This window comes from Bufo gargarizans, chromosome 2 (assembly GCF_014858855.1).
Source record: "Bufo gargarizans isolate SCDJY-AF-19 chromosome 2, ASM1485885v1, whole genome shotgun sequence".
In the NCBI taxonomy this organism is placed as follows: Eukaryota; Metazoa; Chordata; class Amphibia; order Anura; family Bufonidae; genus Bufo; species Bufo gargarizans.
Genome location: NC_058081.1, coordinates 102,680,543 through 102,701,951, shown reverse-complemented (window position 1 = coordinate 102,701,951; position 21,409 = coordinate 102,680,543). Strand labels below are relative to the sequence as shown.

Genomic DNA, 21,409 nt, shown 5'->3' with positions numbered 1-21,409 from the left:
AGTACACTCACCTAAAGAATTATTAGGAACACCTGTTCTATTTCTCATTAATGCGATTATCTAGTCAACCAATCACATGGCAGTTGCTTTAATGCATGTAGGGTTGTGGTCCTGGTCAAGACAATCTCCTGAACTCCAAACTGAATGTCAGAATGGGAAAGAAAGATGGGCTACAACACCAGAAGACCCCACCGGGTACCACTCATCTCCACTACAAATAGGAAAAAGAGGCTACAATTTGCACGAGCTCACCAAAATTGGACTGTTGAAGACTGGAAAAATGTTGCCTGGTCTGATGAGTCTCGATTTCTGTTGAGACATTCAAATGGTAGAGTCCGAATTTGGTGTAAACAGAATAAGAACATGTATCCATCATGCCTTGTTACCACTGTGCAGGCTGGTGGTGGTGGTGTAATGGTGTGGGGGATGTTTTCTGGGCACACTTTAGGCCCCTTAGTGCCAATTTGCCATCGTTTAAGTGCCACGGGCTACCTGAGCATTGTTTCTGACCATGTCCATCCCTTCATGACCACCATGTACCCATCCTCTGATGGCTACTTCCAGCAGGATAATGCACCATGTCACAAAGCTCGAATCATTTCAAATTGGTTTCTTGAACATGACAATGAGTTCACTGTACTAAAATTGCCCCCACAGTCACCAGATCTCAACCTAATAGAGCATCTTTGGGATGTGGTGGAATGGGAGCTTCGTGCCCCGGATGTGCATCCCTCAAATCTCCAACAACTGCAAGATGCTATCCTATCAATATGGGCCAACATTTCTAAAGAATGCTATCAGCACTAAGTACATTACCTGTATGCGGGATACCTATCTTCCTATCTAAGTACATTACCTGTATGCGGGATACCTATCTTCCTATCTAAGTACATTACCTGTATGCGGGATACCTATCTTCCTATCTAAGTACATTACCTGTATGCGGGATACCTATCTTCCTATCTAAGTACATTACCTGTATGCGGGATACCCATCTTCCTATCTAAGTACATTACCTGTATGCCGGATACCCATCTTCCTATCTAAGTACATTACCTGTATGCCGGATACCCATCTCCCTATCTAAGTACATTACCTGTATGCAGGATACCCATCTTCCTATCTAAGTACATTACCTGTATGCCGGATACCTATCTTCCTATCTAAGTACATTATCTGTATGCCGGATACCTATCTTCCTTATCTAAGTACATTACCTGTATGCCGGATACCTATCTTCCTATCTAGGTACATTACCTGTATGCCGGATACCTATCTTCCTATCTAAGTACATTACCTGTATGCCGGATACCTATCTTCCTATCTAAGTACATTACCTATATGCCGGATACCTATCTTCCTATCTAAGTACATTACCTGTATGCCGGATACCTATCTTCCTATCTAGGTACATTACCTGTATGCCGGATACCTATCTTCCTATCTAAGTACATTATCTGTATGCCGGATACCTATCTTCCTATCTAAGTACATTACCTGTATGCGGGATACCTATCTTCCTTATCTAAGTACATTACCTGTATGCCGGATACCTATCTTCCTATCTAAGTACATTACCTGTATGCCGGATACCTATCTTCCTATCTAAGTACATTACCTATATGCCGGATACCTATCTTCCTATCTAGGTACATTACCTGTATGCTGGATACCCATCTTCCTATCTAGGTACATTACCTGTATGCGGGATACCTATCTTCCTATCTAGGTACATTACCTGTATGCGGGATACCTATCTTCCTATCTAAGTACATTACCTGTATGCCGGATACCTATCTTCCTATCTAGGTACATTACCTGTATGCGGGATACCTATCTTCCTATCTAAGTACATTACCTGTATGCCGGATACCTATCTTCCTATCTAAGTACATTACCTGTATGCGGGATACCTATCTTCCTATCTAAGTACATTACCTGTATGTCGGATACCCATCTTCCTATCTAAGTACATTACCTGTATGCCGGATACCTATCTTCCTATCTAAGTACATTACCTGTATGCCGGATACCTATCTTCCTAAGTACATTACCTGTATGCCGGAAACCTATCTTCCTAAGTACATTACCTGTATGCCGGATACCTATCTTCCTATCTAGGTACATTACCTGTATGCCGGATACCTATCTTCCTATCTAAGTACATTACCTGTATGCCGGATACCTATCTTCCTATCTAGGTACATTACCTGTATGCCGGATACCTATCTTCCTATCTAAGTACATTACCTGTATGCCGGATACCTATCTTCCTATCTAAGTACATTACCTGTATGCCGGATACCTATCTTCCTTATCTAAGTACATTACCTGTATGCGGGATACCTATCTTCCTATCTAAGTACATTACCTGTATGCGGGATACCTATCTTCCTATCTAAGTACATTACCTGTATGCCGGATACCTATCTTCCTATCTAAGTACATTACCTGTATGCCGGATACCCATCTTCCTATCTAAACACAAAGTTCAGAATATTTGCGTTGCTGCAGACTTGGCAGTTCGTCTAATAAGAAATGAGCCACTACGATATATGACCTATTTTCACACGCATACTTCCCATAACATACTGACTATATCAATATCCCGCAATCCCCTTCTACACTGTATTCATTTTCACATTTCAGTCACATCTGTTCACACTCAAAGATTAAGTAATGAGCTGCCCACGCGATTTTGCCTTCAGCAGAATGTTCCTACCATGTTTACCAGTACTTCATGTAGAACATACCTGGCTTGTCCACATGCCAGAAGAACATTTCTTACATCGGACATACTTCTACTTCTTAATAAAGGAGGGTAGCTCCCTCTATCTATCTATCTACCTACCTATCCATCCTGTATTTACAGGTCAGTTACTCCCCCATCAGATATATAACAATCTAAAGTGATGTGCTGTCACTCTCCAGGTAATGTCAGTAACGTGTGGCAAGCAAGGCCAGCTTCACCCTGCACTGGGCCCCCGGCTGATGCTGGTGACGCCCCTGCACAGGTAGGTGTCCGCCTGGACTGCTTCAGCTGGGGTCCACCTCTGGGTGCCATCATCTTTTGTGTTCACTCAGCTGCAAGATTTCATTGAATTCTTAGTCAACCACTTTGTACACTTGTTGAAATAAGAAGTATGGTCATACTAACCAAGGTACCAGGGTTGCAACTACAACTCATAGGGCCCCATGGCAAAATAAGATGGGGCCCTCATCATCTAGTGTAAAAAAAATTAAAACAGCAGCAGAAGTTGTACTAATTAGGGCTCCTTCACACTTGTGGCAGGACGGATCCGGCAGGCTGGTCTCCCTGTAGGATCCGTCCTTCCGCTGTTTCGCCGTATCGCCGAACCATCCCTATTGACTATAATGGGGACGGGGGCTGAGCTCCGGCGCAGCATGGCGGTGCACGGCAAAAGCCGCTGGACTAAAAAGTCGGACATGCAGGCGGCTTGGCGAAACAGCGGAAGGACGGATCCGACAGGGAGACCAGCCTGCCGGATCTGTCCTGACGCAAGTGTGAAGGAGCCCTTAGAGGTATGTATAATAGCACCATACTGTATAATAGAAAACCTACATAATAGCAAAAAACCGCCATAGGTATATTTCCCACAAAAAGATACACCTCATAGGGCCCCAACCCTAACCAGCAAAGTGTTATGGCTGCTATTCCTAGTTACGCCTCTGCAAGTTACGGTTTCTTAAAGGGATTCTGCAAGAAATTGAGGGTTTTTTTGCACTTGGCCAGACCGGTAAAGGGAAGCTTACTTACCCGATTCCTGGCGCTGACTCTTGGGCTCCCTCGCTGTAAACATCCGGTTTGACATCGCTGCAGCCAATCAATGGCCACGGTGATGACCGGATTCCCTTGCACCATGTGACATGAAGTCAGGGGAGCCGGTCACCATTGTGGTAATAGCAATATCAAGCTGGATGTTTTCAGCGAGGGAGCCCCGCAGAGCATCGCAGACCTGGAGGAGAAGGAGTGGGGAGCCAGTGCTGGGACGCAGGTAAGTAAGCTTCTTTTTATCGGTCCGCCCAAGTGGGGAGGTTTGCCAGAAATCCCCCATTCTTGCACAACCCCTTTAAGGGATAAAGGATCCTCCTATATGAACACATGGGAAATACTGGGCATGCATCTATGTACGTGACAAACAATGTATATATAATGGAAATATCCAAGCATCTGCAGTAAGTCCACTTCTCTCCGACGTATTGGGGTGGCATGGTCTCAGTGATCAGTTCATGTTATCTACAGCTGTCAGCAAAATTCTATGCACCAATCTCTGATGTTCTTCCTGGCATCCATCCTCCTCTCGTCTTCCACTACTTAATATGTATGTCCCCATCTCCTCTCCATATGTCAAACTATCGGCTGGGTAATACCGTCCAAGTGACCTTCCTACCTCCATATACATCCGCAACTGCATGCCACCACCTAAGAGTGTTCCTCCTGTCCCGCTCCCCCATTCCCATCTTCTGTGCCCATCCACAAACTCATTTAGCTGGCACCACTGATGGGTCTCCCTATCCTACACCACTAATTCTGTAATCCACCAAGAACCACCCGCTTCCCTCCAAGTGTAACGCTGGGACCATAGCACCCGTCTAACCATGTTGTCTATATGCAGGCCCAGGTCAGCAAAGCTTGATAATCACCTTGTGTCCAAACCCCCTGTATCTCCATATATTGTCTGCTCCCACACCCCAATGTAACTCACTACCACACCCCCATGGACCTAAAGGGGATGTTTCATTGTTTAAACCAGATAGCGGCACACATCCTTTTTTTCTAATAGTTTTTTATTTTCTGATTACAGGTGTATTTATTTTATTTCCTAAACATGATTATGGAGGCGGCCATCTTGTCTGAGCTGTTGTTACCAGCATTTAGAGATCTGCTTTACAGTAGCTACATGGACCGTGGGGGACATCATTGACTTATATGGGAGAGTTTTCTAGTCATGCTCTGTGACCTGTGCAGAGGTCAGGAGGGGGTAGATAAGCTGTGATATCACCTATTGTGAATGGTGATTCCAGTTTTATCTTTATATATAGGTGATGTCTGTCGTTCTAATCCTGCCTGTAATTATAAGCAGATAACTGCAGTAAAGTGATCTGTACAGACCAAGAAGTGGCGCCTATTATTAGGCTGCAGGATTTTATGGTTTTCGTTTAAAGGGAGTCTTTCAACTAATCTGAGCGTTTTAGACCGCTCTGATCAGGTTATAGACTCTTTGACCCTCATTACAATCGTACCTTTCTCTTCTGTGTCCCTCGTCCAGATAATGAAAATAACACTTTTTAAACTTATGCAAATGATCTTCTGAAGGTGCCCAGGGGCGGCGTTACTGGGCGATGTGCCCAGAAAAACACACCTCCAGCCGGCGGACGTCACGAGCGGCACCAGAGGACGGCGGGCTGGGAACTGGCCCGCACCTGCACACTGCTCTGCCCATTATGGGCAGAGGAAAATCCTTCCATATTGCGCATGCGCCGGCCGGCTGTCTTTAGTTGGCTGAGTCTATAACCTGATTTGAGATTAGGTGAAAGACTCCCTTTAAATACAGATATTGACATGGAAAATGTAAAATAAAAAAATTCTTAAAAGATATGTTAAACATAAAAACGTGATTTAAACAATAGGTCATTTCCTGATGACACATTCCCTTTAAGAGAGACTTATTTAGGCTAGGGCTACACGACAACATGTGTCACGCGACACATAGGGCACAACTACACTGCTACATGTGACGAGCGACGTTGATGTCGTGCGACGATTTTTATAATGATAGTCTGTGGTGTCGCACTGCGACATGCTGCACCTGCGGCGCGACATTCGCAAAAAAATCCATCTTGGGTGGATTATTTGATACTGTCGTGTCGGTCGCAGCATGTCGCAGTGCGACACCATAGACCAGGGCTGGCCAACCTGCGGCTCTCCAGCTGTTGCAAAACTACAACTCCCAGCATGCTATCAGCCTGCATCAGGGAATAGTGGGAGTTGCAGTTTTACAACAGCTGGAGAGCCACAGGTTGGCCAGCCCTGCCATAGACTATCATTATAAAAATGGTCGTGCGACATCAACGTCGCTCGTCACATGTCGTCGTGTAGCACTAGCCTTACACAACCTGCACCCCTCTGCCTACCTAGTCTTTTCACCCTGCACTAACCTGTGCAAAAGTCACTGTGGACCTGCCTGGCCTGATTAAAGTCATTTTAAGAACCCCTTGTACAACTTTAAATACCAACATAAACAGTTTTCCAAAACCTGCCTGTCCCCCTGCAATTCTGTACCCCTCACTCTACTGTCCCTTGTATGTACCCACCTGTACCTGCCATCAGTGACCCCTACATGGCTCTCAGGCTGCTTTCACACAGTCGTCAGTGTTTGATCAGTGATTTACATCAATGAATCTAAGGCTGGATTCAGACAGGCGTTTGCGGGAAAAGGTGCAGGTGCGTTGTGGGAACATGCGCGATTTTTCCCGCGCAAGTGCAAAACATTGTAATGCGTTTTGCACGCGCGTGAGAAAAATCACGCATGTTTGGTACCCAAACCCGAACTTCTTCACAGAAGTTCGGGCTTGGGATCGGTGTTCTGTAGATTGTATTATTTTCCCTTATAACATGGTTATAAGGGAAAATAATAGCATTCTGAATACAGAATGCATAGTACAATAGGGCTGGAGGGGTTAAAATAAATAAATATATAATTTAACTCACCTTAATCCACTTGCTCGCGTAGCCGGCATCTCTCCTGTCTCTTTCTTTGCTGAGTGCAGTCAAAGGACCTGTGGTGACGTCACTCCGGTCATCACATGGTCCATCACATGGTCTTTTACCATGGTGATGGATCATGTGATGACCAGAGTGACGTCACCACAGGTCCTTTGACTGCAATCAGCAAAGAAAGAGATAGGAGAGATGCTGGCTATGCGCGCAAGTGGATTAAGGTGAGTAAATTATTATTATTTTTAACCCCTTCAGCGCTATTGTACTATGCATTCTGTATTCAGAATGCTATTATTTTCCCTTATAACCATGTTAAAAGGAAAAATAATAAAATGATCGGGTCTCCATCCCGATCGTCTCCTAGCAACCGTGCGTGAAAATCGCACCGCAGCTGCACTTGCTTGCGGATGCTTGCGTTTTTTACGCAGCCCCATTCACTTCTATGGGGCCTGCGTTGCGTGGATTATCGCACCGCAACACACAATATAAAACATGCTGCAATTTTCACGCAACGCATAAGTGATGCGTGAAAATCACCGCTCATGTGCACAGCCCCATAGAAATGAATGGGTCCAGATTTAGTGCGTTCACATTACGCATTGCACCCGCGCAGAATACTCGCCCGTGTAAAAGGGACCTAAGTCAAAACCAGTAGAGGAGGCTACACAGAGATAAGGTATAATGGGAAGATCTGCACCTGTTCTGTGTATCTGACCCGCACCTTGTTTTGGCTCACAATCACTGACCAAACACTGACTGTGTGAATAAGGCCTTATTGGCACAATGCTCCCCCATATTCCCCCATGCACACCTGTATATAACCCCCATGCCCCCTGTAATAATCCCATACTGTGTGAATAAGGCCTTATTAGCACAGTGCTCCCCCATATCCCCCCCACGTACACCTGTACACAACCCCCTGCCCCCTGTAATAATCACTGACTGTGTAAATAAGGCCTTATTAGCACAGTGCTCCCACATACCCCCCATGCACACCTGTATATAACCCCCCGCCCCCCTGTAGTAATCACTGACTGTGTGAATAAGGCCTTATTAGCACAGTGCTCCCACATACCTCCCATGTACACATGTCTATAACCCCCTGTAATAATCACTGACTGTGTGAATAAGGCCTTATTAGCACAGTGCTCCCCCATGTACACATGTATATACCCCCCCCCCCCGCCCCTTGTAATAATCACTGACTGTGTAAATAAGGCCTTATTAGCACAGTGCTCCCACATACCCCCCATGTACACCTGTATATAACCCCCCTGCAATAATCCCATACTGTGTCAATAAGGCCTTATTAGCACAGTGCTCCCACATACCCCCCATACACACATGCATATAACCCCCTGCCCCCTGTAATAATCCCATACTGTGTGAATAAGGCCTTATTAGAACAGTGCTCCCCCATACCCCCCATGTACACATGTATATAACCCCCCGCCCCTTGTAATAATCACTGTCTGTTTGAATAAGGCCTTATTAGCACAGTGCTCCCACATACCCCCATGTACACCTGTATATAACCCCCCCTGCCCCCTGTAATAATCCCATACTGTGTGAATAAGGCCTTATTAGCACAGTGCTCCCACATACCTCCCATGTACACCTGTATATAACACCCCTGCCCCCTGTAATAATCCAATACTGTGTCTGTGTGAATAAGGCCTTATTAGCACAGTGCTCCCACCCCCCCAACCCATGTACACCTGTATATAACCCCCCCTGCAATAATCTCATACTGTGTGAATAAGGCCTCATTAGCACAGTGCTCCCACATACCCCCATGTACACCTGTATATAACCCCCTGTAATAATCCCATACTGTGTGAATAAGGCCTTATTAGCACAGTGCTCCCGCATACCCCCCATGTACACTTGTATATAACCCCCCTGTAATAACCCATACTGTGTGAATAAGGCCTTATTAGCACAGTGCTCCCGCATACCCCCCATGTACACTTGTATATAACCCCCCCTGTAATAACCCATACTGTGTGAATAAGGCCTTATTAGCACAGTGCTCCCGCATACCCCCCATGTACACTTGTATATAACCCCCCCCTGTAATAACCCATACTGTGTGAATAAGGCCTTATTAGCACAGTGCTCCCGCATACCCCCCATGTACACTTGTATATAACCCCCCCTGTAATAACCCATACTGTGTGAATAAGGCCTCATTAGCACAGTGCTCCCGCATACCCCCCATGTACACTTGTATATAACCCCCCTGTAATAACCCATACTGTGTCTATAAGGCCTTATTAGCACAGTGCTCCCGCATACCCCCCATGCACACCTGTACACAACCCCCCTGCTCTGCAGCCCAGCCTTCCCCACCTGCATGCACCTGTCCTCCTGGGCCAGCCCCTGCATGCAGACAGTGCAGCCCCTCCACAGGTACCTGTCGGTCCGGGCCCCCCTTGGCCCCCCGCTCGCAGCTGCAGCCCTCCAGCAGGTACAGGGCACACGGGCGGCCGCTGGATTCGCTCTCGAAGCAGAAGAGCAGGTTGTGCAGCAGCGAGAAGCTCCGGTTCTGCCAGCGGCTGTTATCCGAGCTGCGCTTGCTGAGGGTCCCCCTCCGCGTCCCGTCCTTCCTCGCTAGCTGCCCCAGGTACACGGCATGAGCCTCGTTCAACCGGAGCCGCTGCATCTTGTGGCCCCCGCCCACGTTACCCCCCCCGGGTGCCCCCCCTTCTCCTCACACGCGGCCCCTTCTCTCCGGTACTCCCCGTATAGCCCCCGTTGTACGATAGCCGCACTCCTCCTCCCGGTCCGTCCCCCCCCCACTGCCTGACAGTACACTGGCTCCTCCCCCCGCCCCTCACTGTCCCGGTGATCTCCAGCGGGTCCCGAGTCTCCGGAGTCACGTGATGCAGCCCGCTTCAGCACCGCGGACAGAGCCCAACCCGAGCCTCTGCAGGCGGGGGTATGCTGTGAATAGGAGACCCCCTCCAAAACACAGGGAGGAAGGGGGCGGGGGGACAGGTGACGAGAAGTAGGAGCTGTCAGCAGCAGAGCCCTCCAGGTACTAGGTCGCCATGGCTTGTGCTGGGGAGCGGGGTGACGACAGACGTGGAGGGGCACTAATCCCAGTGTCAGGGGGGCGACCACCTGGTGGGCTAAGACTGACCACCACTTCACATTTCTGGAGCCCCGAGAAAAGTTATGTCCGGGGGCCCCAATCAATGACTGCTGTTTCTGCATCCTGCTCCGCAGACAGTATCACATATAATGGGCTTAGATACAGCAGCTCAGCAGGCAGTATCACATATAATGGGCTTAGATACAGCAGCTTAGCAGGCAGTATCACATATAATGGGCTTAGATACAGCAGCTCAGCAGGCAGTATCACATATAATGGGCTTAGATACAGCAGCTCAGCAGGCGGTATTACATATAAAAGGCTTAGGTACAGCAGCTCAGCAGGCGGTACCATATAATAGGCTTAGATACAGCAGCTCAGCAGGCAGTATCACATATAAAAGGCTTAGGTACAGCAGCTCAGCAGGCAGTATCACATATAAAATGCTTAGGTACAGCAGCTCAGCAGGCGGTATCACATATAATGGGCTTAGGTACAGCAGCTCAGCAGGCAGTATCACATAAAAGGCTTAGATACAGCAGCTCAGCAAGCAGTATCACATATAAAAGGCTTAGGTACAGCAGCTTAGCAAGCAGTATCACATATAAAAGGCTTAGATACAGCAGCTCAGCAGGCAGTATCACATATAAAGGGCTTAGATACAGCAGATCAGCAGGCAGTATCACAGATAAAAGGCTTAGGTACAGCAGCTCAGCAGGCGGTATCACATATAAAAGGCTTAGGTACAGCAGCTCAGCAGGCGGTATCATATAATAGGCTAAGATACAGCAGCTCAGCAGGCAGTATCACATATAAAAGGCTTAGGTACAGCAGCTCGGCAGGCAGTATCACATATAAAATGCTTAGGTACAGCAGCTTAGCAGGCGGTATCACATATAAAAGGCTTAGATACAGCAGCTCAGCAGGCATTATCACTTATAAACGGCTTAGATACAGCAGCTCAGCAGGCAGTATCACATATAAAAGGCTTAGGTACAGCAGCTTAGCAAGCAGTATCACATATAAAAGGCTTAGATACAGCAGCTCAGCAGGCAGTATCACATATAAAGGGCTTAGATACAGCAGATCAGCAGGCAGTATCACAGATAAAAGGCTTAGGTACAGCAGCTCAGCAGGCGGTATCACATATAAAAGGCTTAGGTACAGCAGCTCAGCAGGCGGTATCATATAATAGGCTAAGATACAGCAGCTCAGCAGGCAGTATCACATATAAAAGGCTTAGGTACAGCAGCTCGGCAGGCAGTATCACATATAAAATGCTTAGGTACAGCAGCTTAGCAGGCGGTATCACATATAAAAGGCTTAGATACAGCAGCTCAGCAGGCATTATCACTTATAAAAGGCTTAGATACAGCAGCTCAGCAGGCAGTATCACATATAAAAGGCTTAGGTACAGCAGCTCAGCAGGCATTATCACTTATAAAAGGCTTAGATATAGCAGCTCAGCAGGAAGTATCTCATATAAAAGGCTTAGGTACAGCAGCTTAGCAGGCAGTATCACTTATAAAATGCTTAGGTACAGCAGCTCAGCAGGCAGTATCACATATAAAAGGCTTAGATACAGCAGCTCAGCAGGCATTATCACTTATAAAAGGCTTAGATACAGCAGCTCAGCAGGCACTATCACATATAAAAGGCTTAGGTACAGCAGCTCAGCAGGCAGTATCACATATAAAAAACTTAGGTACAGCAGCTCAGCAGGCAGTATTATATATAATAGGATTTGATACAGCAGCTCAGCAGGCAGTATCACATATAAAAGTCTTAGATACAGCAGCTCAGCAGGCAGTATCGCATATAAAAGGCTTAGGTACAGCAGCTCAGCAGGCAGTATCACTTATAATGGGCTTAGGTACAGCAGGCAGTATCACATATAATGGGCTTAGGTACAGCAGGCAGTATCGCATATAATGGGCTTAGATACAGCAGCTCAGCAGGCAGTATCACTTATATTGGGCTTAGGTTCAGCAGGAAGTATTGCATATAATGGGCTTAGATACAGCAGCTCAGCAGGCAGTATCACACAGGGTGCTCAGCAGGCAGTATCACATATAATGGGCTTAGATACAGTAGCTCAGCAGGCAGTATCACATATAATGGGCTTAGATACAGCAGCTCAGCAGGCAGTATCACATATAAAAGGCTTAGGTACAGCAGCTTAGCAGGCAGTATCACATATAAAAGGCTTAGATACAGCAGCTCAGCAGGCAATATCACTTATAAAAGGCTTATATACAGCAGCTCAGCAGGCAGTATCACATATAAAAGGCTTAGGTACAGCAGCTCAGCAAGCAGTATCACACGGAGCTCAGCAGGCAGTATCACATATAAAATGCTTAGATACAGCAGCTCAGCAGGCAGTATCAAATATAAAAGGCTTAGGTACAGCAGCTCAGCAGGCAGTATCACATATTAAAGGCTTAGATACAGCAGCTTAGCAGGCAGTATCACTTATAAAAGGCTTAGATACAGCAGCTCAGCAGGCAGTATCACATATAAAAGGCTTAGGTACAGCAGCTCAGCAAGCAGTATCACACGGAGCTCAGCAGGCAGTATCACATATAAAATGCTTAGATACAGCAGCTCAGCAGGCAGTATCAAATATAATGGGCTTAGGTACAGCAGCTCAGCAGGCAGTATCAAATATAAAAGGCTTAGGTACAGCAGCTCAGCAGGCAGTATCACATATAAAAGGCTTAGATACAGCAGCTTAGCAGGCAGTATCACGTATAAAAGGCTTAGATACAGCAGCTCAGCAGGCAGTATCACTTATAAAAGGCTTAGATACAGCAGCTCAGCAGGCAGTATCACATATAAAGGGCTTAGATACAGCAGCTGAGCAGGCAGTATCACTTATAATGGGCTTAGATACAGCAAGTAGTATCACATGATAGGTTTAGATATAGCAGCTCAGCAGGCAGTATTATATATAATCGGCTTAGGTACAGCAGACAGTATCACAAATGATTGGCTTAGGCTACTTTCACACTAGCGTTCGGCTGTCCGCTCGTGAGCTCCGTTTGAAGGGGCTCACGAGCGGACCCGAACGCTTCCGTCCGGCCCTGATGCAGTCTGAATGGATGCGGATCCGCTCAGACTGCATCAGTCTGGCGGCGTTCAGCCTCCGCTCCGCACAGCAGGCAGACACCTGAACGCTGCAAGCAGCGTTCGGGTGTCCGCCTGGCCGCGCGGGGGCGTGCGGATCCGTCCAGACTTACAATGTAAGTCAATGGGGACGGATCCGTTTGAAGATGCCACAATATGGCTCAATCTTCAAGCCGATCCGTCCCCCATTGACTTTCAATGTAAAAGTCTGGACGGATCTGCTCAGGCTATTTTCACACTTAGCTTTTTTTTGCTAATATAATGCAGACGGATCCGTTCTGAACGGAGCCTCCGTCTGCATTATTATGATCGGATCCGTTCAGAACGGATCCGATCGAACTCTAGTGTGAAAGTAGCCTTAGATACAGCGGCTCATCAGACAGTTTCACATATGATTTGTACAGCAGCTCAGCAGGCAGTATTGCATATGATAGGCTTCGATACAGCAGAGTGTCGCATGTGAAAGGCTTAGATGCAGTAGCTCAGCAGATAGTATCACATATGATAGGCATAGATACAGCAGCTCAGAAGAGTGTCACATATGATAGGCTTAGATACAGTAGCTCAGTAGATAGTGTCACATAGGATAGGCTTAGATACACTAGCTCAGCAGACAGTATCACATATGATATGCTTCGATACAGTAGCTCAGCAGACAGTATCACGTATGAAAAGCTTAGATACAGCAACTCAACAGACACTCGCATATGATATGCTTAGATACAGCAGCACAGCAGACAGTATCACATATGATAGGATTAGATACAGCAGCTCATCAGTTTCACATATGACAGACTTAGGTACAGCATCGGCAGATCCTGAGCTTCTAACAGCGCACACTAAAAGCCAATTATCGGCAGTTGTGGCCCTGTCTGATCCGCCTGGCGGGGCCCTCGCAATGGCGTGACTGCAACTGACTGTACACCAGACGTCCGGCTAGAGGTGACAGCCCCTCCTGCACTCTACCCACAAGTGTGCACTAGGTACAGGTGCCCGAAAACCAACCAAGATGGAAGGAGAAACCTGGGCTAGAAGACATCTGGTGACACCGGCGGTCACCTTATGGGGCATCACTGAGCAGCCAGTGGATGAAAGCTGGAAGGACAACATGTTGGGGAAAATTAGAACGTCACACAACGCAACTCACTAGAAAGTAACGCACTACGAGACTTTGGTGCTGTCCTGTGTGCCGTGTCCTTAGCCTAACAGATCTAGTATGGAAGCACAGGGGATTTAGGAGATCATAAGTCTCAAAATAGATGATGCTGAACTAGCGGGCACAAGTGCCTCCTCTACATCCTCCCAAAAATACCAGTGCAGATCTTACGTCTGAGACTCGCATCTATGATATCTTTTAACCGTTTAGTAAAGGAGATATTCTCCAAGCTCATACGTGACCCATGGAAAGCAGGAACCCCATGTAGCAAGGCTAGAGAGCCATTGAAGGGGAAAGAGCCAGAAGGTCACGCTGCTCCTCTAATATGCTTTTTCCTGGTTCTATGGACTTTGCAGGGTGGCGCTTATGGGCACATCAGAAGCCCATGAAGTGGGGTCAGATGTGTCCGCTGCTTCTCCTCCCTCCTGTGTAGGGACTACCATGCATGTCTAGCCAAGCCAAATGTGCATGTTCATGGGGAGAGCCGCCAGTCATTGTGTTCCTGCAGTTATCTAAGATGATCTCTGCCAAACTAAAGCACTTGTCTCAATAGTAGACCGGCTCTTGCTCTGGTGGACATAAACTGGATATCTGGTACATGGTCGACCCTGGGTGGCCAGCATCTAACATGGCATAGCCTACAACAACCACCCCAGGGGCATCAAACCCCAGGTGACTGCTGGGCCACCTTCTTTGAAAAAAATGGTTTGTCTAGATGAGTTAAACCCTTTAAGCCTGGAGGGTATTGAATACATCTTCATAAATCACTTGGACATCCTCATAGACTATATCTGGACAACCAGATGTCATAATGAAATGAGCTTGTAGAACATCTTTTTCTGAACTGTGGTTGTGGAGTTCTTGCCCTCTTTGCTGCTATAATTGCCCAGGATATTGCCACGTGGAAACCGAGAGATGCTTCCCCAAATTCCTTTATAATGACATATTGTATGATGTTGACTAAGGGGCCAGCCAAAAGCAAGCGCCCCAGACTTTCCTCCTCCATCACTCCTTACAGTTCCCTCCATATATTTGGGCTAGGACCATGGGATCACAGACACCACCCCAAGCCAGACAAGAAATAAAGACAAGTCTAGGGAACTAGAGAAAATAATTAATTATAAAATGAATAAATAAATGACTTCAACATTCAGTTACAGTAAGTAAGATGAAGTTCATGAATAAATGTACAAGAGTAAAACTGAGACCTTGTCCACCTAGCATTAGCTGGGCGACAATCCACAAAAGACCATTGTGACATCCATCTTTAAAGGGGTTTTGTCACTTCACCAAATTACATATATCATGTAGATAAAGTTAATACAAGCCACTTACTAATGTATTGTGATTGTCCATATTGCTTCCTTTGCTGGCTGGCTTCATTTTTCCATCACATTATACACTGCTCGTTTCTATGGTTCCGACCACCCTGAAATCCATCAGGAGTGGTCGTGCTTTCACACTATAGGAAAAAAGTGCCGGCCTTTCTGGTGGCCAGGACTGTGGGAGCGCACATAGGCTGGTTCTTTTTTATATACTGGCAAGCACGACCACCGCTGATGGATTGCAGGGTGGTCGGAACCATGGAAACAAGCAGTGTATAATGTGATGGAAAAATTAATCCAGCCATAAAAGGAGACAATATGGATAATCACAATACATTAGTAAGTGCCTTGAATTAACTTTCTCTACACGATAAATGCCATTTGCTGAAGTGAGATAACCCCTTTAAAGGAAATCTGTCTCAGACCCTATTAAAGGCATTTTCATATTGATGGTCTATCCTCAAGATAGGCCATCAATATGTGAGCAGTGGGGGTCTGGCGCCGGTGGAGGCCGGTGAGCGTAGGGCTGTGACATCACATTCATCAGTCACGTGGACTAGGTGCATCTCACTGAGCTGCAATACCAAGCACAGCCATTATCCAATAGACGGCGCTGTGCTTGGTAAGCAGCGAGCAGGCCAAGGCGCTCATCTGATCGCTGTGGCTGCCTCAAACAGCTGATCGACAAGGATGCTGGGAGTTGGACCCCCACTGATCACATAATGATTATCCAACCTGTAAGATATGCCATCAGTAAGAAAATCCCCCCCAAAAACCTTAAAGTGCAACAATACATGTATAGAACGCCTGCTGCTGATCCCAGATCAGTCATTTGTATGGTGATACTCACCCCCATTTCCCCTCTATGTGCCCACAAACTGGCCGTGGATGGCATAGAGAGGACGTCTCCTGGTGTGCTCTCCATTCTACGTGCATGCACTGGAGTCCTCTCTGTTCTCTGTGAATGCACTGAAGTCCTCTCCATTCTATGTGCATGCGCTGGAGTCCTCTACTTTCTATGTGCATGCGCTGGAGTCCTCTCCTTTCTATGTGCATGCGCTGGAGTCCTCCATTCTGTGTGCATGCGCTGGAGTCCTCCATTCTGTGTGCATGCACTGGAGTCCTCCATTCTGTGTGCATGCACTGGAGTCCTCTCCATTCTATGTGCATGCACTGGAGTCCTCTCCATTCTATGTGCATGCACTGGAGTCCTCTCCATTCTATGAGCATGCACTGGAGTCCTGTCCATTCTATGAGCATGCACTGGAGTCCTCTCAATTCCATGTGCTTGCACTGGAGTTCTTTCTATTGTATGTGCATGTGCTGGAGTGCTCTCCATTCTATGTGCATGCGCTGCAGTCCTCTCCATTCTATGTGCATGCACTGTAGCCCTCTCTATTCTATGTGCATGCATTGGAGTCCTCCATTCTATGTGCATGCGCTGGAGTCCTCTTCATTCTATGTACATGCACTGGAGTCCTCTCCATTCTATGTGCATGCACTGAAGTCCTCCATTCTGTGTGCATGCACTGGAGTCCTCTCTATTCTATGTGCATGCGCTGGAGTCCTCTCCATTCTATGTGCATGCATTTGAGTCCTCCATTCTATGTGCATGCGCTGTAGTCCTCTCCATTCTATGTGCATGCGCTAGAGTCCTCTTCATTCTATGTGCATGCACTGGAGTCCTCTCCATTCTATGTGCATGCATTTGAGTCCTCCATTCTATGTGCATGCGCTGGAGTCCTCTTCATTCTATGTACATGCACTGGAGTCCTCTCCATTCTATGTGCATGCACTGGAGTCCTCTCCATTCTATGTGCATGCGCTGGAGTCCTCCATTCTATGTGCATGCGCTGGAGTCCTCTGCATTCTATGTGCATGCACTGGAGTCCTCTTCATTCTATGTGCATGCGCTGGAGTCCTCTGCATTCTATGTGCATGCACTGGAGTCCTCTTCATTCTATGTGCATGCACTGGAGTCCTCTCCATTCTATGTGCATGCACTGGAGTCCTCTCCATTCTATGTGCATGCACTGGAGTCCTCTGCATTCTATGTGCATGCGCTGGAGTCCTCTGCATTCTATGTGCATGCACTGGAGTCCTCTTCATTCTATGTGCATGCACTGGAGTCCTCTTCATTCTATGTGCATGCACTGGAGTCCTCTCAGTGCATTCCATGGCAGGTTTTTTGGGGTGCAAAGCTTGGGAATGGGGATACATATCGAGATACAAATTACTGAAATGGAGTAAGGCCTCTTTCACATGACCGTATGGCTTTTTCAGTGTTTTGCGGTCCATTTTTCATGGATCCGTTATGTTTCTGTTTCTGTTACATTTTTCCGTTCAGTTTTTCCGTATGGCATATAAAGTATATAGTAATTACATAGAAAAAATTCGTCTGGGCATAAAATTTTCAATAGATGGTTGCGCAAAAAACGGAACGGATACGGAATACACACGGATGTATTTGTGTTCCGTTTTTTTGCGGACCAATTTACTTGAATGGAGCCACAGTCCGTGATTTGCGGGCAAAAATAGGACATGTTCTATCTTTCAATGGAACGGAAATACCGATACTGAATGCATACGGAGTACATTCAGTTTTTTTTGTGGAACCATTAAAATGAATGGTTCCGTATATGGACCCTATACGGAACGCAAAAAATGGCCCGTAAACGGGAAAAAAAATGGTCGTATGAAGGAGGCCTAAGTGGCAGGTGTGATACGTCATCAGGAGCCTGGAAAACCCCTTTAATAGGGCTTGCCGGAAATGACAGATTCCCTGTAAGGAAGGGGGAAGGATCCTTTTCTTCAGACGAGCCAAACCAGATTCAGCCATCTGAAATTTATAACTAAAGACAACAAGTTTCTATTACTTCAAGGTCCAATAGAGATTGCATGAGGATGCATCATTTTTATTTTTATGCTTTTGTATTTATTTGATTAGTTTAGCTCCTGCATATACTCAGCGCTGTGCAGAGGTTGTCACATTGGTTCCTCTTCCCACTGGGCTCACAATCTGAATTCCAAATTAACTTATAAGCAAACGTTATACCCAGGGTCAGCAACTCCAGCACTCCAACTGTTGCGAAACTACGACTCCCAGCATGCTCCATTCACTCCTGTGGGAGTTCTGAGAACAGCCAGGCAAGTGTGCACACTGGGAGTCAATGGGCCAGATTTATCATTAGCTCAGGTCAGAATAATGGAGTGAAAAAGTCCCCAAAAAGTCCCAAACTCTAAAACTGCGCACAAATTTGCGACTTTTTTCTGCTCTGCACTATGCTCGCCAGTTTTCTGAAAGTGGGCGTGTTTTCTTATGTAAATTAATCTCTAGACAGATTTACTATTCGGACTATTTAAAAAGTCGCAATTTCACTCCAGTGAGGACCATGCTTATCTTATGAGACTTTTTAATAGAACATGCGACTTTTTCATAAAAACGTGCGACTTTTTCATAAAAACTTGCGACTTTTTCATAAAAACGTGCGACTTTTGTAAAGCCGCTTACTGACGGATAAACTGCTACCGTCAAACCACATTTATTACAGTCTTAAAGGGCCGATCATAAAACTGACTTTAGCCATATGTGAAAGTGGAGTGAGCTGTCAGAGTCGTGATAAATCTGGCCCAAAGTCTTACTACAGCTGGAGCTCCGGAAGGTGCTGATCCCTGGGTTATACCCTCAGCATTAGGGCTCATGCACACGACCATTGTTGTGTTCCACAAAATGGGGTTCCGTTGTTCCGTGATCAGTGTCCGTTTTAGTTTCCGTGTGTCTTCCATTATTTTTGGAGGATCACCAGACATGAAGGAAAGTAAAAAAAAGTCTAAGTCAAGTTTGCCATGCAAATGATAGGAAAAAATGGACGCAGACACACGGATGACAATCTTGGTTGCCTCTGCGTTTTTTCACTGACCCATTGACTTGAATGGGTCCGCGAACCGTTTTCCGTGAGAAAAATAGGACAGGTTATATTTTTTTGACGGACTGGAACCACGGATCACAGACGCGGATGACAAACGGTGCATTAGCCGAGTTTTAAACTGACTCATTGAAAGTCAATGGGTCCGCAGAAAATCACGAAAAACTGAACAACGGACACGGAATGAAACAACGGTCGTGTGCATGAGGCCTTAGGGCTTGTTCACACGAACGCGTGCTGCCCGGTGCCGTATTGCGGACCGCATAGATTTACCAATCTTCAGACTCCAGCCTTCATCAGCCTGGATTGGAGGGCAGCAGCACGCACACCCAAAGCATCTACTGACCAGAACTATACACCTGGATCATGGGGGCGTTACCTGTTCATCTGGCTTATTGCACACGAACGTGTGCGCTCCGTGGCCATATTGCAGACCGCATTTGCGGACCTATTCATTTAAATGGGTCCGCAAATCCGGAGATGCGGAACGGAAGCACTACAGAGTGCTTCCTGGGGTTCCGTTCCATGCCTCCGCACTGCAAAAAGATAGAACATGCTTTATCTTTTTGCGGAACAGAGGGATCGTGGACCCATTCGAGTGAATGGGTCCACGATCCCCATGAGGCTAGGTCACGGTCGGTGCCCGTGCATTGCGGACCGCAATTTACGGTCCACAGCACAGACTTCACACAAACATTTTTTGCGTTCTGTATACGGGCCGTTTTTTTAGGTCCGTATAGGGAACCAATAATTTCAATGGTTCTGCAAAAAAAGTAATGTACTCCGCATGCCTTCCGTTTCCGTATTTCCGTTCAAAGATAGAACATGTCCTATTATTGCCCGCAAATCACGTTCTGTGGATCTATTCAAGTCAATGGGTCCAGAAAAAAAATGGAACACATACGGAATGTACTCCGTATGTCTTCCGTATCTGTTCCGTTTATGCGAAACCATCTATTGAAAATTTTATGCCCAGCCAATTTTTTCTATGTAATTACTGTATATTGTATATGCCAAAAACGGAACGGAAAAATGGAATGGAACCGAAAACACTACTGAAACAAAAAATGGAAACACTGAAAAAGCCATACGGTCGTGTGCTCGTTCACAAGAACGTATTTTGCATTCCGTATACGGGCCCTTATCTGCGTTCCGCATACAGTCCGTATACGGAACCATTCATTTCAATGGGTCCGCAAAAGATGTGGACAGCACTCTGTGTGGTGTCCGCATCTGTTTCTGTGTTCCGTGGCCAGAAATTATGAGCGCTGTCCTATTCTTGTCCGTTTTACGGACAAGAATAGGCATTTCTATAATAGGACTCCTGTTCCGCTCCGCAAATTGCGGAAGGCACAGGGGCACCGTCCGTGTTTTGCAGATCTGTGATTTGCGCAAAAAAACGGTCCGCATCCATTCCGCATTTTGCGGAATAGATGCGGATCCATTCATTTCTATGGGTGAATAAAATGTCAGTCCACATCTGTGTTTCTGAATTTCTAGTCCGCAAGAATATGAAGCTTGAACTACTATTGTCCGCACAGATCGGTCTGCAGCCCCATTCAAGTCAATGGATCTGCAAATTGCGGATGACATACGGAATGGTTTCCGTATGTCATACGTATTTTTGAAGGCCTTAGGGCTGTGAAGCCTGTTCCCGTGCTGTGGAGCGCAAATTGCGGTCCGCAATGCACGAGCACCGTCAGTGGGGCAGGCGCATGGGGATCGCAGACCCATTCACTTGAATGGGTCCGCGATCCTTCCGTTCCACAAAAAGATATAGTGCTTCCGTAGTGTTCCTTTCCGTTCTTCTGTTCCGCATCTCCGGATTTGCAGACCCATTAAAATAAATGGGTCCGCATCTGTGATGCAGAATGGCCACGGAACGGTGCCCATGTGTTGCGGATCCGCAAATGTGGTCCGGAATGGGCAGCACACGTTCGTGTGAACGAGCCCTAATTCTTTTTTTTCTCTCTCTTTTTTTTTTCCTTCCATTTTTTGCGGACCGTAAAAAACGGAAGACATACAGAACACAAACGG

General features: G+C 46.5%; 1 protein-coding gene across 1 annotated transcript in view; it reads right to left on the bottom strand.

Moving 5' to 3' along the window:
- Positions 1-9,407, bottom strand: part of RASGRF1 (Ras protein specific guanine nucleotide releasing factor 1) — an 88,609-nt gene extending 79,202 nt beyond the window's left edge. The window contains exon 1 of the mRNA XM_044283133.1: positions 9,159-9,407. Coding sequence (XP_044139068.1) covers positions 9,159-9,407 — 249 coding nt within the window. The remainder of the gene's footprint in view (positions 1-9,158) is intronic.
- Positions 9,408-21,409: the final 12,002 nt, after the last annotated feature.